Consider the following 24,973-nt stretch of genomic DNA (forward strand, 5'->3'; position numbering starts at 1 on the left):
TGAACATAGACGTCATTCATGTGCCGATTTTTACAAGTGAACCTGGCTGTAAATACACTGAGAATCGCCCGTCCATCTTAAAGGTCCATTAGTTGAAGTTGTTGCTAGCTTCGAGGCTGACCCCCTTTATTTCAACCAGCAGGTGTCAAGTAAAACACAGGAAACAAATAGCCTTAGCTGCCCACACACACATGCACTGCTACATCACACCTATGACGTAACAGCCAGGGCTGATGACATGCAACTAAACGGACAAGAACACGGACAGCTGTGGATTCAATGGATGCGCACTACTTCTGTTTGTATTTCCCGAGTCTGTATTCCAGCAATCTTGGAACCCAAGCACAAGGGCCGGTCTTCCAGGATTCCCGGCGTAGTCAGCGGACATCGGGTCCAAGACTTCCTTTCTCCATCTGACGCTCATTGTTTACAGTCCGTATCGTAACTTGAGGCATTTGCATGGAGTTGAAAGACAATGAATCCGGAGGGTTATGTCAAAGCTAGCCAGTTTACACTCCGTCAACAGCTTAAAACCACTCCAACAGCTTTGTTAAATAGACTACAGCTCTTTTTCTGACCAACGCGTCACGTTTCTTTTGTACTCCACGTGGACTTTTTAACGTTTTACTTTAACTCAGACTTTGATTTAAGAAAAACATCTATAAAAGTTTGCCCGTGGTTAGGCTGGCGGGAAAGGGCAATTCCTTTGTGGAAATGCGGCTATCCATACATACACAAGCACAGATGGACGAAATGTCGACGATGCACATCCACATTGCCTCGACCTGCAAATCTGTCTTATTCTCCTTTACCTGCAGTTCCCTGAACACATTCTGGACTTGTGGTAACCATTTTCCTTTTAAAGAAAAAAGCATTGAAATCAAAATGGACTCCATCCATCTCTGTCTCGGGGGTTCTTATTAATGAATAGGCAGGGAATGTTTGAGGAAAAAGAGTGTAGGTGCATGATAGAGATTACCACTGTGAGACATTTCGAATGCTTGTCATCCTGCTGGTGATGCATGTAGCTTTGTTGTGTTTGCAGGCGAGTGTTTGCTTCCCAGAGGACAAGTCGAAGCCATTCAGTTCCAAATGACACACACTGCACTGGTGCTGGCTCAGCAGACTTTAAGGCTGCTTCATTTGCCTTCCTGATTGCATTGGCCTTCTGTCCACCTCACCATTGATTCCCAGCCAAGCACTTTTTTCTGTTTGCCTCGCTTTCCTCTCAATGCCAACAACCCCGAGCTGCGTCAATACTGGTATTACCAGGGTGAAACCCGTATTAGCGGGGCGGGGGGGGGGTCAATGGGTTTGGAAGCGCATGGTTCATCTGTAGCAGAAGACGCATGCACGCCATGCTTGACATGACTTACATCCTGCTGCAACAGTAAAACAGAGCTGCTTTAACAGTCCAAAAGTTCAAGAGGTGCTGTTTCATCACTCCGCTTCAAATCTGCTCGACTCTGTTGTTGGTATGTCAAGGAAACACATTCACTAAAGGTTGTGGAGGTGAGAGGTAAAGTCCATTAAAGGCATTACCCATCTGTTCTAAACATCTAATCCAAAAGTTCATGAAATACCTGTTTCAGTGGGTCAAAGTGTGAAAGCTGTGAAACCGATATTGCTTTAAAAGGAGTTTTGCAGACAGGCAGACTACAGACAGCACATTGTATCAGCAATAAGGCTTCATCTCACAAACACATCTTTGATTATACTCTGTCCAATCCTACGATGAAGACATTTCAAGAATGTCATCCGTCTATGTCATGGCAAGATCTGGTTTCTAGCCGATTCTCCGCCACAGTCCCATCATTCATGTTCACCTACGAGGGAGGTTTGACAATAGATGGAAACATGAAACTGGACAAAGAGGTGGTGAAGTTCACAGGCGGGTAAAGGACTGTACTTACAAGTCAGGACTTTGAAGGTGTGAAACCTAAGTCGCCCGATAACACTCTGGCAGGTGACGCTCACAAAGACTCTTTCATAGAAACACACTGCGTTCACCTGTAGGGTTTGATTGATGGGCATTGACTTTCTTGGCAAACATGAAGAAAGAGACATAGAGAGACTTGAAAAGCGGGAGAAGTGCAAAGAATCCCCTCCCCCAGATGAATTCTCTCTTACAATGCACTTTGAAGAAAATCAATAGCGTAATTTTCTACTTAGATAATCCAATCCCTCCATACTGATTCCCTCATTTCCTCACAGTGCATCTTCGATTACTCAATCATGGAGCAGCTCCCGACAGCGCTTTAGGTGTGAAGATTATAGTTTTAAAGTCAGTCAACTCAAACCTCGGGGTCAATCACCTCCACAAGGTTTATAGGGGTTTAACACTCCCACTTCAAGCTCTCACATTCAGTAGCTGTTTGTTATATAATCCCTCATACTAAGCCGTGGCTTTTATTTACGACTTAATCAATACAGACCCACAGACCTGGAGGTCAATCGATTTACAGTGTAAGAAGGGGGGGGGGGGGGCTTTTGAAAATCTGCAAAGACTCGCCAAGCCACATTTCAATTGTGCTGATATGGCAGCTTGAGGAGGCGCCTCCAGGTCACCGAGGTCTCATTGAAGTCATGTGCAAGTTGAACTACTATCACTGGAGTTCCTAACTAACCGTGCATGAGTCTTTCCTTTAGCCCTTACGGCTCTGATGCAGCAGACGGGTTGATCTACCTTTAACACCCAAGATCTGAGGACTTACCAGTTTCGGGGTGGTTCATTGATTTAAAAAGTACATGTAATGAACAGTAAGGCAAAGGCAGCTCTTTTTAAATGCTGCATTTAGTGATGAGGCCTCTGTGACAGCGACAACTGTGAGGGAATTTCTTCTCTCTTTGCCACAAGCAACCACCAGGACACGCGGATGAATGGATCTATTTTAGAAGCATACAACTGCCATTTGGAAGTTCTAGTTATGGTTTTCATTTCATGTTTTTATCTGCTACACAGGCAGAGAAATAAGGGTTTGAGTGGACAGCGACAATTTTTGGTCACATTTTTAAAGGTAATCTAAGAAAAAGAGATTGGTCAATATTTGTGTATTTTGGTCTAAATGGGTTAAGTTTGGCTACGTTTTCCCAAGGAGACATTTTAAGACCTTTAGGGAGCAACGCTTGATTATAGTCCCTCTATGATCCAGTTGAGATTGGGTGGGATCTGTTCTTTTGGGCTGATTTATTAGGGCCTGAGCCCGGAGGCACTCTGGGGCGAAGACCCTATTATTAAACTTGTGGTTCATGCCAGGAAAGTCATAATAATACTTGTAACAAACGGAGCTTTGTTTGTCTCCAAACAATCATAAATATGTCTAGACACATAAACCACGCTGTAGAATGAACTAGAACCCTGCCAACCCAAATCAACAGAACTGGAACATATTTAGATGTTTTGGGATGATCTGATTTCAAAAACAAAACAAAAAAACAAACCCTTTTATTTTCCTATCAAGCGATGTAATTCTCCTGGCGTATTGAAGGACTGCTCGTGTTGAAAACAAAACTGGAGAAGGTGAAATCGACCAAATATTTTGAATCTGAAATCAACCCCTTGTTTTCACAATATCTACCTGCCAAAGTCTGTAAATCTACTTTTATCATGTGCTAGGACTTCATAAATCTCAACATGTACACGAAAGGGGGGCCTCTGCTGATGCTGTGCCAAAAGCCATTCAGAGTCTCATGAAAAAGAATCGTCATCCAGATGCAGTGAGTGCAGGGTCTCTGTTTTTTATTTGATCTTTCGTTCGATTTGAGACTGAGGTAAGCGTGAGCTGATCGCTACGAACAGCTGGTATGTGCTCATTTCCATTTTTTGGGATCATCTTTCACACTTGGACAAACAGAGAAATGAGGCCTATGAGGTGGACGTGTAAATGTACCCAGTGTGAGAAAGACAGAAGGTAAAACAAGGGGTGCGGGGTGGTATTAATAATGGAAGAAACAAAATGATGGAGACAGACGGAGAGGTTGGACCACTTGGTACCTGATCAAACAGCTTGACAGTGCGTCAACGGACATCTGGAGCAGATATGGCGCCTCCTTCCCTGTACCAAGCTAGCTTCCCTCCCTCCTCTACATTCCCTTGATGCATGGTGATCCTAGTAGAATAAGAAAGCAAATTTGATATCACTGCAGTCACATTCAATGAAAATCAATTCTCATTTAGGAGACGACAGGAATAAAGCTAAACCGTGCTAATAACATGAGGCTCAAAATGCTCCCTCCATTGTCTTGTTTGCTCTTGGCAGTCGTCTCTCCTTTTTATGAAATGGCCCTTTAATCCCATCCAACCACAATTAATGCAAACATGACTGGGCTACGGCGTAAGCACCAGGCAACTGCACAAACACACAAACATGCACTAACATTTATAGCAATGATTGAAGTCAAGGCCTTGGAACCTTGGAGGATGAGAATGAGCCCATTTCCCAAGGGCAGGCAGTCTTGTGTGCGAAGGGTTGAGCAGTGAATCCAGCCGTGTTCCCTACAGTATTCTTGGCACGTGGACACGTCGCATCTGATATTGCTTTCATTTTGTAATAATAAACCATTTCATATCTCGGAGAGGATGGTTAGACCACTCTAAAGAGCACTGCCTTTCCTGAAATTAAATACCCAATGAAATGAAACCAATAGAAATGAATTTGGTGCTTGGCCGCATGACTTCATCCACATACAATGCCTCATGGTGAGGACAACAATTTACACAGACTCAATACAATGTTTTTGAGGGATGAGATGAAAAACAAATTCATCAAATGAGTAATCGTGAATCATGATGAGGAAACGTTTCCCGTTGCAAATGATTTAAGACACACAAAAACAAAGATGGATATAACTAGAAAACATACTTCTGCCAAGACAGCCTTTCCTACTCGGGAACAAACTAAAGTTGTGATGAAGGGGCCCTCAGAACCTGTGCGCGTCACGGTGTGTGGCTGTTCCCTAAAGAGAAAGGGTGGTGAAACCTGATAACATTTGGATTTTGCATGAATGAGCAGACATGTGCTGCACCGCGGCGCAAACAGAACAGTGGCAAGCGGTTAACACCACGCAGTGAGAAAACCTCAAGCGATGCACTGGCAAATGATGCTAGTCGCTAGTGCTAGTGGGTTTTAGCTTCCTTACTAGGGCGTCCCCCTCCCACGCCCCCGGGTGATAATGCTTACATAACAGAAATATCATTTCCTACATCCACAAGGTGGTGCTAGAGAACACACATACACTTACTTAGACGTGATGTTGCTGTACTTCACATGAAGACAACACAGTACCATTTTGATGTAAATTCAGCTTGAAGAAGTCTTCAGACCAGGACTCGGTTCAAACGTGTTAAGTTTGGAAAAGATCTGACCACATGGAGTCCCGGGTTTACCCTGGCTTTGTGTTCTATAGTGAAATTGGCCGCCTTGAAATGTTAACAAAAACTCACAGCCCTCACAGTAACCCATCACAAAATCCTTTAACTTGTCTCCAAAAATTTGAAAAAGTTCAGTTGACACAAAAGGAGGAGACACCAGGTGGCGCTATGACTAATCTGCTCCTAAACTGAATGGAATCCTCCTTGGGTTATTCTACACCCCTACACCCAAGTTTTTGAAAATCCGTTGCCACTTAAAGAAGTTCTTCCTTGGTGGAAATAATATTCTATTGTGAGGGTACCCAAACATAAACACAGACAAGCTTGACAGCCTTGGTGACATAACGTGTGTGTGTGTGTGTGTGTGTGATCATTAAGTGAGTGTGGCAGGTTGTTTTTGGCCGGCTTGCTCCCTCTGCATCTGTTCCCTATACTGCCTCATTAGTGGAATTCCTATGGGAGCTGATAGGCAGGTCAGGAAAAGGGTCCCAGACCACCGATGTCTGTGAATCTGACAGAGCTCATCATGTTCAGATCTGGCCAGAGCCCCTGACCTCTCTCCCCACGATCTGATGAGGCAGAGGAGGATGAAGCATCCAAGCATGAATCCTGGGCTCCTTGTTGCTTGCCATCAATAGTTTGCATCCCTGAGTCAATCTTTAGAAAAGGCCGGTTGGTCTGGCTGAATCGCCAAGTGGGTATTTCATTCCAGTGAGAAGACTCTGATTTGATGTACCAACACTGGGAAAATTGACACAATACAATAAATAATGTTAGTGGAGCTCACAACATTGAGGAGAAGAGAAAAAAAAAAGAGAATTTAAACGGCCACTTCTTTTCCAGAAACACAATAATGGTTTACCGTGGAGAATCAACACACACTGCCAGCGCTTTTTATTGGAAGAATTAAATCCTTAAGAATTTTGTTTGTGGTTCTCATTCACTTCCACTCCCTTAGGATCATCGCGCAACTCATTCTTTTAGATTTCTCAAAAAAAAAAAAAAAAAAGAAGAATAAAAATAAATATCGTGATAAATTTATGTCTGCTGGCCCTCATTCACCCCTGGTTCTTCAGACGATTCTCTGCCCAGCTACTTCCCTTTCCTCTCAGTTTATTTCACTGACTCTTACTTTCAGATACTTCTCTTCATGAATGTGTTTCTAGTTAATTTTCGAGCAATTTTGAAAGCAAACTGCAGAGTATATCTGTCAGCTGGTTTAGAGTGAACAAAATAGACGAAGCGATGTCATCAGAAGTCGGCCGAAGAGACGACGTCACTCATGGCCGGGGCTGTTTCTTGCAGAGGAAGAGGAAGAATGAGGACCCCTCTACTGGAGCAAAATGGAAAGAGGTCTTTGGGGAATTGTTGGAAAAGTTCAAATTGCTCTCAAGTACCAGCCCTACTGGACATGTCGCTGCTGTCAGGAGACGAAGACCAAGTTCAGATGGTGTTGATCGGTCACATGAATTAAAGATTTGCTGCGTGTGTGTTTGATTTGGGGGTTTCCATCTGAAGCTGTGCATATTTTGTTAAAAAAAAAAAACATAAAAAAACAACTTTTTGTCAACAATTTATGGGATTGTTACAATTTTTTTTCCGTCTCAATGAACTTTACCCCAATGAGATATTTCAAAATGCCATCGTAAGAAAGGAAGGACATCGTTAGAAAAGATTAAAGAAAAAATTGAACGTATTCTGGCTAATATTGCAATTGCGATATGAATTTCAATATCGGAAAGAATATTTGTACATGATTATTGTCATTTTCACTGAAAATCCCACTGGAATGTGATTTTTGTGGTTATCCGTTTTTAAGAAAATACATTTAAGAGTGGTATTTGTTTAGCCTTGAAGAAGTGTGTTTCTTTCCTCCGACTGGAAAGTTGTATTGGACAACATAGTAATTTTGATTAAATTTCACTTAATTTTGCAGGCCAGCTAAATTGGTGTTTCTTCCTAATTATAGGACTGTACTTTTGGTTTGATGAGACTGATGTATCCATCTTCCCAGAACAACACCATACAATGATTGCAAAACAGGATACTGTTTGTGGTGCTCTCAAACGTTGTAAAATTTAACAGCCACAACCTTTCCAAAAACATGAAATCAGTTAGAGTGGAGAATCCACAGTCACACCGCCAAAGGTTTTTATTGGAAGAACTAAAAAAAAACAAACAAAAAACAAATTCGCCCACTGCCTTTGAGTTGCATCAAAATACTTCCTGACCAAATTCTCATAGAATCAGCAGGAAAAAGAAAAGAAGAAATATTGGTAATTTATGTGTTCTGGACAGGTATTTTGGACTCCTCAGTTTTCAGACTTTTCCCTGCTCAGCTATTTTCCTTCTCCTCACTGTTTATTTCACCAACCCGGACACTTTACTCTCTCTGACTCATTCTCCATCAGCGGCTCTCACCCCGGTCCTCGATAGTGTTCATGTAATCAGTCTGACTCACAGATAAATATCGGTAAACAAAGAGTGACGTTTCCCAGCTGGTTGGGATTTTTTTTTTTTTTCAGCTGTTCAGGCAGGTCGGTTATTAAAAAAAAAAAAAAAAAAAATTACAAAAAAAAAAACGAAAAACTGACACGTCCCCAAATCCCTGAGAGCCCGGTGAGCCATTCTTCCTGTCCCTGAGTTATACACTTGCGTGGACGTACACAGTAAATGCTGAAGCATCCTGGAGTGACTGAAGCACAAAGCTCCCGCAGAAGGATCATAAATGCGCTCCTTTCTTTTTAAGAGACAACCTCTGCGAATCCACACATTTCACTCACGTTTACTGAAAGTGACAGGCGTCAACGGACATTCTTTTCCATATTAGTAGGATTTTCATCTTAAATCAATCGGCGTACGTCAAGTAAACGGTGGTTGCATTCTTAAGCTCTCCGGTCTGAGGGTGAGTGGAAGTTCACAGCCCATCAATGCAAATGAACAGCTTTCACATGCAATTATACTCAGCGAGTGTGCGTGGAGCCAAGTGAGTAGCCAGCGGCTCCTGTGACGGCGTGTTGCCTGTGATGTTGAGTCTCAGAGTAACTTGGCACCAACATTGGTTTCACCCAACAGGAGCACTGAATAAATTAATAAATCCGAAATCTGAATATATACATATCAAACCTATAGTTTGGGAAGAAGCCCTGGGGTTTTTTGGGTGGGTGAATCTAGTTTGTATCAAGTGTTCAGAATGTAACCTGAGCAAAACTATAACAGTGTGATCATCTTCCAGATCCTTTTAAAAATAGCAAGCAGTCTTTCCTATGAACTCATGATCACATTTCAGAAGTGTGAATACTTTACAAAGGGCACCAGGGCGATAACCTTTGAAGAGCAAAATTTCAGTCAGCATGTTTACATGATGTTAGAAAATGAAATCTGGATTTAAAACACACGTAAACAGGTCAGAAAGCCTTCAATCATACCGAGTTGATATCGTGCATGATGCGGTTGGAGATGGAGGTTTGTTTTTTTTTTTAACTTCGGTCACCGTAACAGTGGCGTAGGCGTTGCGCATGTTCCGGAGGCAATATTCAAGCCTGCAGTTGACACCATCAGCAACAGTCAAGGAAATAAAGCCATGAGGGGTACACAATTTAATTTTATTTATTTTTTGCCAAAAGCTTATAGGGAGATATTTTACAAGTAATAAAGGTTGACAGACCTTGTGTACCAAAGTCAATATGATCTGTACAATAAACAAGTTTTTACAGTATTCACATTGTTTTATGAACTGAAAACCACATTGTAAATGTGATTTTGAATAATTAACATTTTAGAGACTTGAATAAAATTGGACCAGTGCTAATATACATATTTTTAAATTTCATTATTTGCAGATGACATGCCTTTACATATAAAGATGCATCCCCCCTCATCATGACAGGTGCTGAAGCTAAAATGACGCATTTCTGGGCAAATTCTGCATTGTTGTCGTCGATCTTCTTTAAAAGTCTTTAATTTAAGTCAGCTGTTTGACAGGAAACGCCGCTTGCTACGTGTTTTATTTATGGAATGTAAAAATCTCACCCACCACCTACATTACGGAGGCTGATACAATTCTGTCAACAAATCAGCTGACCTGACGCTAAGTCCCACGCATGGACGAACAAAAGCCAGTCATAGTTCAGAGCTTGCATCTTTACTTTGTCTTATAAGTTTAAAAAAAACTGTCAAATTATATACATGGTGTCTTTGGATACTGTTCAGATGCTGGCAGGTTTCATTTGTTCTCCAGTCACTGTGCTGGTTCCGGTAAGGAGGTGGGGCTTAGTCGTAGGTGAATTCCTCCCCTGTTCTCGTTTACTGGGATGAGGACAGTCGTCAAATTAAACAGCCTGAGGCCAACTGTGCATGGCTTTGTTAATTTTCGACAAGTTTTTTTCTCTCTCTCTCTCTCTTTCACAACTGCGATAAAATTGAGCAATTCTCTGCATTACCAATTTAATATTCCTATGACAGTTCTTCCGTGCATTTATTACGGCATGATCTCACGATGCAACAATCAAACCCACCCACAAGCCACCGCTAACATCACGGTGGATGGAATCATGTTTTAATGCTGAACACATTCCAATTTTTCTCAGCCAAGCTCTATTATGACAGTTGATAGGATGTGAAGCTAAAAGCCCCGTCATGTCTGGCTTTACATTGGCGACGTGTGCCAAGCCTCCACTGAAGATCACACACTGCTTTTATTGTAGATGAACCGCAAATAGCGCTCTACATGCAACTCACCTTATCCTGTTTCTGTCATACGCTTGGCACTTTATTTTTGCTGCTAATATGTATGGCGTGTGTGTAACCCATTGCATCACTGGCAAAGAGTTGTTAAGTATTGTCAGCTACTCAAAACTCTGCTAAATGAAATGTGACTGTTTGTCTTAAACAGGCCTCAAATCCGAAACTGCTCTTCCTCCACCTAATCCCACCGGACTACGAAAATCCATTGAAATATGTCACATTTCTCTGTATCCGCTGAATTGACAGAGTGTAGTACAAGCAATCCTTTAAAGCTGACAGATACCATGGTGCTCTCATAAATAAAGAGAATACAAAGACTAGCAATTTAATCTTCCTTCCATTTTTTTTTTTTTGGATTGAATCTCTCAGTTCCCTCCTTTTCGCCTGCAGAATTTGGTCAAATTATTCAGTTTAAAGTAGAATTGCATCCAGATGTGGCCTGAGCCCATCTTATGGTCAGTCAGGGTCGGAGTGAGCGGTTCAAGGAGGCGCCCACGTGGATTTTGGCACACTTCAAGATCCACTCGAACAAACAAGGACCAGCGGTGACCCTTTACTCGCCAGCTTTGCCCCTCAGGGGGACCATTATACCTGTTCGGATAGCTCAGGGCTGACCTGCCCTATTTCAAACTCAATCAACATCCCACAGGAGCATAGTTATATTGCTCCACGGCTACAACACAGCCATTACACAATAAAGGGCCTCCTCCACTGAGCTTATATACCTACAGGAAAGACTGGCTCCTTTGAAGGAAAACAATCCAAGCACTAAATTGGGTTTTGATTCTTTTTTTCCGAACAATATCCAGCACGCACAATGGAGCCTATGGAGCCGATCCCGGTGGATGACACGCATGACTTCTTAAAGGTTATTTTTATGTGCACCCATGTCTAAAATCAGCCTCTCCTTCTCTGTAATGGATTCCTGTTGCTGCGCTTGGCTGTCATGCCCAAGTTAGCGGGATTGCATCATGAAAACGCTCCGACATGAATGTGCGTGTATGTTTAGGTGACGTCCGCTTGTTCCATCACGGGTAAAACAAAACAGATGCTTGGCATTTGATGTTTAACAGCCTAATCACAAAGTAGACAATTATTGCACTCCCTAATACCACACACTGGTCTTCATAAAAAAAAAAAATTTAAAAAAAATTTAAAAAGGGGCGGGGGGTTCGATGATGATAGGGGAATCCTTCAACCCTTCAGCCCTAGATCTGGAGGATCCAGAAGCGCAGGATCAAACAAGGACGCACACTTTCGAGGAGCAGACCAGACAAAAGCTTCTCTCGTCTTTGGCCTTGAGTTAAAAACGACTCAAGAATTTTTGAACTCTTGAACCGAGTCTTGATGTAGCTTTCGCTCAAAAATGTGACAAAACACAGGGTTTTTTTTTGTCACCTCAGCAGCTCTTAAGCCTGCAAGTCTAATTTTGTCGTGGCGACTGCAGCCTTTGTCAGCTCTTCTAACAGTGACACTCAAGAATCAGCAACACTGCAGGTTTTTAGTTTTTATTTGCACATGCTGAACAGTAATTACAGAACACTTCCAACTCACTGGTGTTCTGCTGAATTGTATATAAAGTGTAATTATCTATTCACGCATGAAATTCTGAGGAGTAGGAAGTAGAAGTAAATCTATTTCAGATGCGAGGGTCACTGAAAAAACAGCACATGGTGAATTTGCATATAATGAACTAGATCTTAATCAACCTGATAATATTTTTCTTTTTATTAGTTGGATGGTGCTCATTTGTCCTTTTTTCCCCCAAATAATACATTTGCGTAGCAATGTTTTTTGTTTTTTTTAAAATAAATAAAACTTTATTTCAAATCTGACATGGACAGAAGTCTGCAGTCAGATCGTGTCTTGATGTTCTTTTTAACTCTATGGAAGTTCTGTTCATAAGTTGCAGTTTGAACAAAATCTGAATGTGATGAATGTTCAGTTTTCATCCAAATGTTCCGTCATTTTAATCAAAGTCTGTCAAAACATTTCAGTTCCTGAAAAGAAATGAAAAACAACCTGACAGGAAGACATAATCCTGTTGCATGGTTGCACGGAGGCGTGTGTTTACATTTCCCATGGCTCATCACTGTCTGATTGTTCGATCACACGAGGGGCTTGAAATCAAACACTCGACTTCTCCTACCAGATTTCACCCGCCGGAGAGATGTTCTTCTGGGGCTGCCACAAGATTATTTGGATACGTGTCAAGGTTTTTAAATTGACAACCACAAGAATTTGGAGGACTTACCCCAGAAGGCCCGACTAATCAGACTGGAGACTTGGGGTATGCAGAGAGTTCTCACAGGTAGCGGAGCAGAATTGAACCCACCCAAAGTGGGTTTGACGACGAGACAGTTTGCTGCAAATCAGGGCATCTGCCAAGAAGTATTCCAGTTACTGGACTTGTGATGGTTCCCATACCAATGTAAGCAGGAAATGAAACCGTTATGCTAACTGTGGTCGTGCTGCAAGTTTATACCAACCACCATGTGACCGTTGAGAGGGAGAGAGAGTGATTGAAAAAAAAAAAAAAAAGAGAGATGGCAGCTCTTCCCATGCTTGAAAGAGCTACAAATGTTTCTAAAGGTTGTTGGTCATTGGATATCTCAATGGCAAAAATAATTAAGAAAATAAATCTATGTCATCACTACCAACCAACCGACTACTTTTGATCTCAAGGAATTGTAGCTCCTATTTGTTGGTGAAAAATATCTATCTCGACCACAGCATCAAGCTCACAGAATGTGTTTCGTTAAAACTGTCTTATCATTGTAATGAATTAACAGAGATTATATTTACAGTTGGTACACTTTTAAAGAAATTGATTTCAAATTAATGTGTGATCTCTTTGACGTTTTACAGTGTTGACCATGACAGCAAAGGACTACGCAGTAATCTCTATAAAGAGATTCTGCACATACATACAAAATCTGTAGGCAAGGGGAAAAAATGTCAGGAAGCTTCTGGTTTCTGTTTGATTCCCTTTGACCAATCACGTTTGAGCATCCCTCGGTGGTGTCAAGATAGAGAGTCGCTGTGGAGCACAAAAGAGTCGGAGCGCACAGGCTGAAATGCAAGGTTCGGAAAAATGTCCATAGTCTGATGATTGAACAAAGCTCTTGTGGTGATTTAAAACTGTTACCTGAGCGTTAAGTGGCTAGTTTTGAGGGGGGGAAAAAAATCCACTCATATTCATCGTCTTTCAACGCCATGCGAACGTTGCAGGTTTCTAAATGGACTGCAAAAACTGAGTGGTGCGTGGAACTGGATATCCGCGAGCTCCACCCTGAAATACTGGCCCTTCTTTCCAGAAGCTAAGTCGTCAGGCATAGCTGATGGATTCTGAGATTGCCACCGCATCAACGCTCAGCATACTCTTCTGGACTTAACTACTGAGCAGCATTCTGCAGTATTTAGTATTCTGAGCAGTTTTCATTTTCGTCATGGGATCTCATACTTTGGTCTTTTCGGGAGACATTTAGCGTATGGACACATGCTGAGAGTGAAGTGCATATGTTTTGGACATCAAAGTGCTTTTACTTTGTACTGATTTCATAACTAAGTCAGTCTGCCAGCTTCCTGTTGATTTTTTCCCATGGTATTATTAGAAAATGAAATGTGCGTAAGTAACCAGGCATTCTATTTGTTCTTGAAATTTGAGAGCTGATGGGAATTGGCATTTGCTGCGTAATAACTATTGCAGAAAAGGAAGAAAAGGTTCCCTGGAACTTCTTTGCTACATCTCCCAAGCAAACACTAACTGCATATTCTTCTGAATGCTGCAAATAAAGGCCAATATTCATTTGACCGAAAGACAGATATTTTTGCAGTTTACTGCCAGTCAAACTGCATGAAAAGTCTATTATCCTGGATACGAGCATCAGTCTGATGCAGCAGCTCACGTGGTGCCATCAGCGTGCATGCTTTTGCCACGGTGATGATGCTACTGTACCGATGACGCAAAGAGAAGAAGTGAGCCCTTGCAAATGCGTCTTTCATGCAAATGTTACAGCTGAAAAAAACAACAACTTGAGATACTAATTTTGCATGACTATCTTTTGTGCATAATGTCACGCTGCATTTCTTATGGGTGGTCACAGGTCGTAGCAGCAGTTACACAGTGGAAGGAACATCCTAAATAACCGACAGTCTGACTTAGGTCCTAAAATGGAAGAAGTCATCTTTCAAACCCTCACAAAGTGCAAAGTTGGACCTCTTATTTCGGGGTTACCATCAGCTTTGGAGATATTGGCATATTTATTCATCTTTGAGCCCTAATTCCCACCTGACAGGACTGGATTGCATGACGGAGTCTTTTAGGTGTTTAGGTGTGTCCAAGAGGCAACTCCACAGGGAATGTGCAGCATTGATGGAAGGCATGTCAAGCTGCATGGAGCGGAATGCGCCAAACAGGAAGTCCCTACATGGAGGGCATAGTGAACCCCGGCAATTTTTGAAACCTAATGTGCAGACACCCAATCGCAAAAAAACCCCCAAAACAAAACCCTAAAAAGGTCTAAATGTAACTGGTTACTCCAAATACACATAGAAATGTGTCAAAGCTGTGCCGGGTGGGATTGAGATGGCCCAGAATTTCACAGTCCATACCAGCCTTGAAGGATATGGCAGACTAATATCCAAAACTATCTGCTAAGCCCTACCCTATGGACATTTTGAATTTTTTGCAATTGCCTCAAGTCCCAGATGAGTCCCCACTGTCTTAGGGATTTACATTCTAGTTGATAAGTAACCTTTTAAGGAGTTATTTTACAAGAACTCACAACTGTTACCCAGCAATAGAGATTACAACCAAAACATGAACCGCATCTGCACAAGTGATGCATGAACTGATGTCTGAGTCGACTCTGGCTTCTCTGTTTCTGTTATTTGAGCAGCAGATTTTCATGGCATCCGGCCCTCACAAAGCCTGCTGCACATACACTTTGTCTCTTAGCACCCTGAAAATAAGCAAGAAGAAAAAAAACAACAACATTCTGCTGTAGATAAAGAAAGATGGAGAACATTAGTATGCCCTGCTAACTAACACTAATTCCCTTCCCCATCAGCCAAAACCACTAATTGGGATAACATACACACTCCTGCCAGCTTCCCAAATGTAGCAATTTGATCAACCTCCGAGAGTAATTGTGCCAAACCAGGACTACAGCGAACAATGTGTAGTCACTGTCAGAGGTCATTGAAATTATCTGCCTACAAATTACTCTGTGGGTGCATGGGAATGCGAGGGCCAAAAGCAGAACCGGTTGGGGAGCGGCAAATTCAACTCTCTCATGGATAATGTGGAGTTGGTCGGAGCCCAGGAAAGCATCATCACGGTGCAGATGATCTCTCTGCAATCCTAACTGCTGACATAAAGGAAAGACGCATCACTGCAAAACACAGGATACGCAGCCGCAGCTCTCATATCAGATTCTTCGCATAGTTGGTGTTATTGAAAGATTGCCAGATGGAAATGATACCACTGGTCCACTGTTGTGTCGCGGACTTCCAGCCAACACTGACGCTAACATTTAATAACCCTACTGACAGCAATTTGTCCTTACAGGTCTATCAAACTGACACAGTTAAACAGTTTTAACACTATCTCTGAGGGGCAGGGACGAAATTTAGAAAATGAACTCATTACCTCTGCTTACATTTCGCACATTTCCTGACAGATGGTTCAAAGAGATTCTACTCAATAAGAATAGATCTGGAATGGCTTCCGTATGTGTACTACCACTGTCAGGGGCATACAGGAACACTGTAAAGTGGGTATGGTGGAAGGAGTGGATTCTGGCTCAGCATAAGGGGATAACCCTGGTATCATTAGTGCCATCCCAGACCACATGCTGCTTTGAATAGCTTTATTATTGGAGTCGAATGCTCCGTTGCTTGAAATTTGCATGGGAAGTTCAACATTACCAGTGAGCCAAGTCTTCCTTCCTGTCCTATTTGGCATGCTAAGAAATAAACATCTGCAACTGGTCAGATGTCTCTTGGTTAAAAATTTATTTGATGGACGTCTCAAGGAGAAATTGCCGAATGCAGGGGTGAACGAACTTTTCCTCGAGGAGAACCAGAACTGAAGTGTAGTGTCGTTACACATTATGATGCCTTTTGGTTTTGTTCCAACAGTCTCCCTCTGCTGCCTGACTGAATAAAAAAATTGATAATTAGGGATCCGACATATTTAAAGGTAGAGTCCACAGCACATGAAGCTGTGAAGAGAAGGAAATGCAGTAATACTTGGATGAAATGGCATGTGGATAGAGCTTGTTCCGAAACGCTTTTGAGCACTGCAGGAGAGGCTGGGAATGAAGACCAATGTGGAGTTGGCCTACTTTCTGCTGGACAGGTAGGCAAACACCGGGGTGAGCATGTCCTAACCTGCATTTAGCTTGTGATAACCGGCCTTTAGCTTTTCCTGGCTGGCCTTTAGCTTGTCCTAGCCTGCATTTAGCTTGTGATAACCGGCCTTTAGCTTTTCCTGGCTGGCCTTTAGCTTTTCCTGGCTGGTGTTTAGCTTGTCCTAGCTGGCCTTTAGCTTTTCCTGGCTGGTGTTTAGCTTGTTCTACCAGGCATTAATCTTGTGCTAACAGGCGGTTAGCTTGTCCTAGCAGGCATTAATCTTGTGCTAACAGGCGGTTAGCTTGACCTAGCCGGTATTCAACTCATGTGGGGCAGGGACCTACACTTGAGGTGCTGTTGAGTCGAGGAGGGGGGTGCCGAATTTGAATGAATGTTTTTATTCTACAAGTCACAGCGATTCATGCTACGAACTCTACTTTTTTTTTTTCATCTCACAGGCCAAACCGAACTTCATGTTGGGCAATATGTTGGCCAGCCCTGACCAACGGAGTCTATTTTTTTTCTTCAACATATGCTCGTTCCACTGTTTGGAGACATTGTTTGTTGTATTAACAGATCTATGTTTCTGGACGTTCACAAGGCTTCCACTTGCACTCTTTGCTTGGGAACATGACCTTAATCAGAGGCGGATTTGCCATCTGGATGCTCTGGAGAAGTCTAGAATGTCTGTCCGTCCACTGGCTGTCTGCCTGATTCCATGCTTCATCAATCATAAACAGCTCCTAATGATTGAATGAACAGGAAAAAAAAAAACAAAAAAAACTCTGTATGCTGAATCTCTACTGCAGGAGTCATTTGACGGCAGCAGCGCAGTAAATCAGGTGAAGTTAAAGATAAAGTCGACGACAACTCGACGCTCCTTACTGCGAGTGCAATAAAAGCTTTACGAGTAAAAATCTAATAAGGGTAATTTAACAAACCACCTGTTCAACAAGCATAAACATGTACAAAAGAGATATTTTTAACTGCTTTGTCTGAAACGAATTGTTATGGCAGCTGAGCCTGTGTAACAATATCTGCAGGCAGTGCATGATGATGACGGACAGACAGCAGGGGGATGTTCATATAAGCTGGTAAGTAACCAGGCAGTATTCAGGTTGCTGTTGCCCCCTTTCTCACTCTAATTTGCTTCTATCAACTAGGGTTTGCATGATTATTTGCAGTACCCATGTGATTCTACATGATCTTTATTCAAAGAAATTAGTTATTCTGATGAATTCATGTGACATAAATCTATAGACATGCTTAAATAATGTATGACATTATGTGAAGAGTTGGTTGTGGTACTTCCGACCAGTCAAAGCATTTACCTCCATACATTGAGCTTTTTCGTGGAAACAGGGCGTATGCTGACCCCAATGTGTTTGATACGAGGTCATTCAATATTCGACTCAAGCTACAGCAGATATGACTTACTTTAGTTGTGGATGACATAATTTTGCAGTTCAATCCAAAAGTTTGCATCGCCATGAGTTCTTTACCAAGAGCCAATGGTATTTTTGGTTTACTGAATAAAAATAAGCTCAAACAAAAGTTTGAAGTGTTTGGTTTTGCAAAATAATCTTCAGATATGAACACAATTGCTGACTTTATTTTAAGCATAAATTTGATTGTTAGAAGTTCAAAGTTAAAGTCATACGATGATCACACTACGCCAATCAGTTGAAGAAAAACCTGGCATTATGAAATGAGTGGTAGTCCTGATTTATCCCTGATGGTTTTGGTTTTGTTGCTTCTGTCTACGTCAGTATTTTCACTGTCTAATATCTGTTAAAATGAACGCACTCCTCTGTTTTGCTGCAAAACAAATCTACCAACGGATGCAATAAACTCACTTGAACCTGCACCGTGGACATATGACTTCATCGTCACCACAACTAAACATTGTGTGATGACATTTAATGTCCCCAAAAACCTCTGTTGTCTTGTTTTACTGAAACCCATTCAAAAATCCCACCGACGACACCTCAAGGGATCTGTTGTTGGTTTTAGGGCTCATTCTTGCACCGCTCCATCACGATAGTCTTTGTTCATTAATTAATTTCTTATGAAACTATCCAGCTGTAAAGTCTACAATTGCATGCCATGACGTAAGAGGTTTTAGATGCTGATCTTCCCAAATTTCCTATTGTATACCTTTTGGATAAAAGGCCTAGTCCTGTTATTATACGAGCAACAGGATACTTCTCACCTGGAAGCAGCAAAGGCCAGCTTGCTTCATGAAGTGTCATGGCTGGAAGATCACTTAGTCTTGTTTAATATGGCAAGAGCAGCCGCTTTATTGGAAGGATCTGCAGCGGGACACTACGTCGCTATGTGAACATATTATATATATTTGTGCAATTACAAATGCGCATATCTCTACGGGTTTCTGTGCGAGTCCATGGGCTGCAGGTTTGAGAACTTATTTATACACCAATGCACTGAAACTCGCATGTCAACACCTGTGTCATCAGCAATTCAGCAGGTGTTTGCGCCGTCTGTTGTCGACTAAACAAGACCATTCTCCCACCATGGACCCTGACCTACAGTAAAAGTTCAACCCTTTTCTACCCTTAAGGCAGTTGAGGTCATACAAGTAGGTCACAGGTGGCAAAGTAATCACAATAAAGTAGGAATGGAGTTAAATCTGGGGAGGGGGAACTTCCGAGACAAGAAGAGTTGGTTTTTTCCTCAGACAAACAGGGTCATTAGCACTTTCAGAGGGCATCCCAGCAGGGGTTTGGGACTTTAGGGAGTTTGATCTCACTGAGGGTGTCTGAGGCCGTGAAATGAGGGGGCAAACCATGGGGAAGGGGCACAAATGGTAGAGCGATCACAGGGCTGCAAGTGGAGCTCAGTTTTAAAAAGGGAGGTCAGGTGGCTTTTTCATTTCTGCAAAAAGCGTCCGGTGAAACTGAAGCGATGCACAAAGGACAGGCACTGGGTTGACTGACAGACGCTAGAGGGACGGGGGTTAATGCTATTCTACTTACATCCATACAGCCAAAACAAAAGAAGAAATAACAAGAGAAAGTAAAGCACCCAGACTTGAGTTCTCACTGAGAAAGGAGGATGAGAAATTGGACACATTAAGTGGTGGATGCTAAACTGTCAGTTCTAATAGGCAGTGAGGCAGTCACATTGTTCTTCTCCTTTAGGAGTCCAGGAGAGAACAGTCCAATGATCAACACAAGGGAGCCAATTAAAAACCAGACTTTGGCAGCCAACTACAATACACCGACCCTCATGTGACACTGGGAACACGTCCACGAAAAAAAAAGGGGGCTTATTTTATTTTTACTTTCTGCACAAACCTAGAAAGCATTTTCCATCTTCACACTATCGATTTGTGGTCTCCTGTTAAATCACTGAGCCTTAATTATTTCGAACTGACTCGGGCTGCTGGAGAGCCTGGTTTCACTCTCCTTGTTACAGTGAAAAAGGAACGAGTGCTGACATCATTCACTCCTTCTGATAAGATGGAAAAGCCAAATGACAAGGTCGCTGAGGTGGAGGAGGCAAAGGCTCGCGCTCTAGTCTGAAGATAACACATTTCAGCTTCTTCATACTCCTGCCTGCAGAGATCAAACAGGCCGCTTTTTTCTTTTCTTTTTTTTTACAGCAGTCTACAATTGAATTTGTGTCTATTCTGTGTTGGGTTGTTTTTCTCTCACTAATTGGAGAGAAGACGAATGCAGGAACCGAGTAAGGTCACTGATATGAAGTTCCTGTTTGCAGAAGCTTCAGAAGTGTCTTCTTTCTTTTTTTTTTTTTTTCCAAATTCCCATGAGACAACAAAGTATTACTGAAAGAAATTTGCCAGGTGACCAACAACAAAAACAACTTGGCAAAAAAAAAAAAAAAAAAAAAGATGCTTTCTAAATACAGTGCAGTTATTTCTGTATGTGAACTACGACACAGGAAGAGTAATTATGCTGGGACTAATTACATGTTATGCAATCAATCTTCAGCAATTCAAAGCAAACTTGCTTTAAAATTCTAACTATTCAAAGCTTCTACCTTCATTAATTTATGTGAGGATCCCACACATGGAACATGCATCAGAGATAATCCACAACATATGGATGAGTCCTTTCAAGAAATCTCATTAAAGCACGGCAACAACTTCCAGTTGCTCTTAACCTGAGAGCTGCACCAACAAAATCTAAAAAAATATTTCTGAGTGAAGCAAACTATAACGTCTCCACATCGTAGAAGAAACATTAGGTGACTTGGTGACAGAAGTAGTGAGTGCAGAGTGTCAGAGATGTTTGAGTGTGTCCTTTCGACCCCGGTCGTCGTAACTGCCAGGGAGGGCGAGGTTGTCTGGAAATAGCACTTCCAAACACGCCTTTGGTGTCTCCTCGTTTTACACTTATATGACCGACGGTTCCACCTGACCTCGCAAGAGTGTTTATATACACTCAAATGAAATCAAATAAAAGTTCAATGAGATATTGAGTGGGTCATAGCGGAGGTTTGTGGTCCCCCCCCCCCCCCCCCCCGCCTCCGTGAAGTGCCACATTCAAGCAGATTCCATTGTTGTGGTTCGTCAAGTAGCAAAAGCAGCTGGTGCTTCAATCACCATCCCTCCACAACGGACATCCGCTGTCATGCATCTGTCTCCCACCGTGCAAAATCTCGTCAGTAATGATTGCATGTCACATCTGCACCCTTACATTTGTTTGAAGATCAGATTGAAACACATGTGTATCATTAAACCCTTGAGCGAGGCAGATTTAAGCAACTGCTGATGGAGCGTTGCAAATTAAAATGCTGCATAAATGAAAAATGCCACTCCATGCCAACGTAAAATCTATCCCCAAAAGAAGTGGTCAGTGATACTAAACTTAGAATTACAAGTCTGGAAGGGTGGGTTCAGGGTTCAAAAGGTCAAAGGGCTACTGTCAATCGACCCATCGGTCAAGAAATATTTTCCAGCCTTACGTCTTCATCTGTTTTTGAGTTATGTTTCTGGTGCAGTGGAAGTATAAACACGGCTCACATGCAACTAAATGGAATCCAAACAAATATGTACCGGGTCAACACACCATCAAAGAGCCTCTCAATCACCCCACCATGTTAAAAAAAAAAAAAAAAGGGAGCGCAAACACGCTTGCAAATGTGCAACCTTTTCGATTGCTGGCCAAATTGAGCCGAAATCTTGGGTCCATTTGAAGTGAATTCAGACCCTCCAGTCAGCTGAATCAACTGTCTTATGAATGGTAAACCATTGCTTTTGGTCTAAATATGAGCGACATGGCTTGGAACATGTGTATTAATTTAAGTCTGGTTAGGATTTTAGGGATTATGGTCTGTGGCTGGTGGGAAACTTCTCACCCGCACTATTTTTGGATTGGTCTGAGACACTGTGCAGACAGAGTCATCTTTCCAGTTGTGGGAATTTCAGGCAGCCTGGGCAAATTCCTTTTGCCTTGTTTGGGGATTGACACCATGGCCTTTAGCCCACACGTATTCAGGTCCACAGGTCATTTACAGTTAGTGGCTTGTCCACGGGCCACTGGGCGGTCACGGCACATTGGAAGAAACCAAAAGAAGGTCATATGTGAGTATTTACACAGGACCTGCTATTCTCTCTTGGGATATATGTTGTGAAATTCCAATGAAATGCATGCCCAGAGCAAAATGTCACAAAAAGGGCAATATTCAATAGATTTGTAAAATAATGACCGTCATCTCTTGACTTCAAAGCAAAAAAATTGTTTGTTGTATGGATGGAGAACAAGAAATAACGACTTGCGGTTGTATGCCATGTGCTCCTCACTGTAATGACTGGAATTACGTTTGAGTGTAATTTGCTTAAATAAGCAATATTGTTTCCCATATTAGTGTATGAATTGGTCTCTTCCACAGATGATTTTTCTCAAACCCAACTAGTCCTTTACGATACAATCGGCACCTGCCGTAAAACAAAACTGGGCCAGATGTAATGAAAAACCCTTCCAAGTGTTCCTGAGATATCATGTTCCCGATGTTGAGATTTAACAACCAGATTATTTACGGTTTATCCATGCGATCAAGTGGACATTTGTGCCAAATTTATTTAAAAAAAAAAAAAAAACGAACAAGACGTTCCTGAGCTATTGCATACATGTCGTTTGACCGGCACAATCTTTACTGTTCATCCTTGGGTCCAAGTAGGTGTTTATGGCAAATGTGGAGAAATAACCTCCACCCGTTCTTGAGATATCCGGTTCTGGATAGTGACATTTGATGACCAAAATGGTTTTCCAGTTCACTCTCAGGTTCCACTGGACATTTGTGCCAAATTTGGAGAAAAAAAAGAAATTCTAAACGTTCCTGTCTGTACCACCTGTATCTACAAATCATCCATGAATCCAGGTGGATGTCTGTGCCACGTTTGATGAAAAAAGATGTTGCGTTGATGAGATTGAACATACAGCCTGATGAACAGACAAGAAAACATAATGTGTCAAATGGGGCTTCAGCGCTGCTTCCTCTGCCTTTCAGGTGAAAGAGACAGTCGCTTCTTAGTCTCGACGGAAGCCTACGTTCGAACCTAGCCAACAAATTTTCTCAACTCCTGTAGCTGATGTGTCTCATTCAGAGTTGATGAGAAAATGAGCTCCTGCCTCTGATTAGTGGCGCTTCTGTCCGTCACCAGCTTCTGCAGTCAAGAGAAGAAAATCACTCCATCAGTGAGTGGCGCCTGCACTGTCACTAGCATCAGACAGCTCCAGAGAAGGTCGTAATTAAACAACTCAGGCTCTGGTAATTACCCTACAGTGACCCTAATTACCCCATTCTCAGGGTGATTACAGCCTACAGGGGGAGGGGACCAACTTCAAAAAAGCCCTCCCAATTTGAGAGAAGGGGGAGTCAGAATAATGGCAGCATGGAAATTATTGGGCATTAACCTAGCGGTGTCACTGTGGAAATGGAGGAAATGAGCAGGTACATAGAGACAAGAGGACTAGTTCTTTCTCAGCAGTTGAGGGGACAGTGACAGGAAAGAAACTGGAAAGTGTTAAGGTAGACCTAATAATACACATATCCTTTGGTGAGAGAAAAAGGGAAGCAGGATGCAGCTGTTTTGACTGTCAGAATAAAGGCCATTGTGCCTTCTATACAAAGATAACAACTGCTACAATATGACCGAAAGCTGTTCACACACCTTGAAACTTTGCCAAACGGCCTATCGCGTCCATCATGCGGTGTTCAGGGGTGTATCTTACACAGATCAGCGCATCTCCTCTCTGTCTCAGCATTTCTGATACAACAGGGGTTATGCTGCTCTAAGCATATCGCTCTATTCTCGTTCCTCTACTTCCCCCTGAGGACGAGCTGATTGGGCGAGAGATCGATGCTCCGCTCCAACACACACCGATGTGTCGACTCAGCACCTGGCCGCAGGGACAAGGTAAAAGATAAAGAATAAAGTGACATCTCGACTAACTCTGAAGAACTTGTGGGGATCCTTTGTGAAGGTTATTGCTCAGAGGGAACCCTTGAGACCACTGCAGAATGGTCCGGTCCTTTGGTGGAACAATGCAGGAAGGTGAGCCATGGCCGGATATGTGCAGCACCGCATTCCCCAATCACCATTTCAGATTGTTTTCTTTACTGGAAGCTATTTTTGAAAATAACCCATTTCCAACTGGCAAAAATCTGCAAAAAATCTGTTTTTTGTCAGCCATAAAGTAACATAGGAATGATGTCAAATCCCTCTGAGTACATTCGTGTTGCTGAACACCCTAATCTCAAAATCAGTGGCATTTCTGAATGGGCCCTTGGGATATTTTAACGTGTTGTTCTGCAGCATAAAACGTGTTCATATTTGTCACATTAGCTAATTTTGAAGCAGTTAAGTGTCTTCAAAACATTATCAGTTGCTAATGAGTGGCTAAAAGAGACATTCAATTGAACATTATATTAAACGTGACCATGCCAACAACAGTAGAAGCAGGAAGTTAGCTGTGGCGCTGCTGAAATCATGCCTCCGCTTTGTAGTTCGTCCATGCATAATATTAGCTTTGTGACTCCTAATGATTGCATTTATCCTCCAAAACTCATAATTTTCAATAATCTGTGAAAATTATCTCGCCGATAAATGTGTGAGTCTCGAACATTTGTTTGCCACAACATACTCTCTGTAATAAAACCAAGAATCCCAGTAGCTTTTGGTCGAGGGAACCCACAGCGACGCAAACGTTGGGGTCCGTCTACATAAACACATTGTCCCTGCAGCACCCTTTGAGTGATCACATGAAGTAACAGCTGGTAGTCTGTGCCTGTACTACAGGTTTTGCTGACAGAACTTTTCATTTCAACATGTCAAAAACAGTAAAAGAAGCCCTGCTCGGAGCAGCACTGGACGGGATGCAAGAGCACGCCCAACACCTTGCAGCCATTTACACCCATAATGGGGATTTGTTTTGCCAAACCAACAGAACAACATCATTAGCATGCATTTGGCATTATTTATATGTGTGCTGGAGGATCAGGGTGGGACAT

At 42.3% G+C, this 24,973-nt stretch overlaps 2 protein-coding genes across 4 annotated transcripts in view; both read right to left on the bottom strand.

Annotated features, from left to right (window-relative positions):
- Positions 1-4,111, bottom strand: part of sema3aa (sema domain, immunoglobulin domain (Ig), short basic domain, secreted, (semaphorin) 3Aa) — a 75,874-nt gene extending 71,763 nt beyond the window's left edge. Inside the window, exon 1 of one of the 2 annotated variants that reach the window (XM_086202023.1) lies at positions 3,995-4,111. The gene's annotated coding sequence lies outside the window, so the exon portion shown is untranslated. Of the gene's footprint in view, positions 1-1,913; positions 1,989-3,994 lie in introns of those variants that run through there. The other variant, XM_086202022.1, reaches the window with a different exon arrangement.
- Positions 4,112-12,123: 8,012 nt separating this feature from the next.
- Positions 12,124-24,973, bottom strand: part of tspan11 (tetraspanin 11) — a 41,166-nt gene continuing 28,316 nt past the window's right edge. Inside the window, exons 8-9 of one of the 2 annotated variants that reach the window (XR_015112487.1) lie at positions 12,372-12,498; positions 12,124-12,301 (exon numbers count right to left, since the gene is read on the bottom strand). Coding sequence is in view for 1 of the 2 variants with exons in the window: in XM_086202027.1 (XP_086058153.1) it covers positions 12,490-12,498 (9 nt within the window). In the remaining variant the exon portion in view is untranslated. Of the gene's footprint in view, positions 12,302-12,363; positions 12,499-24,973 lie in introns of those variants that run through there. The other variant, XM_086202027.1, reaches the window with a different exon arrangement.

The sequence above is a fragment of the Aulostomus chinensis genome, chromosome 4, assembly GCF_037954235.1.
Source record: "Aulostomus chinensis isolate RoL2024-O1b breed Wild chromosome 4, RoL_Achi_v1.0, whole genome shotgun sequence".
NCBI lineage: Eukaryota > Metazoa > Chordata > Actinopteri > Syngnathiformes > Aulostomidae > Aulostomus > Aulostomus chinensis.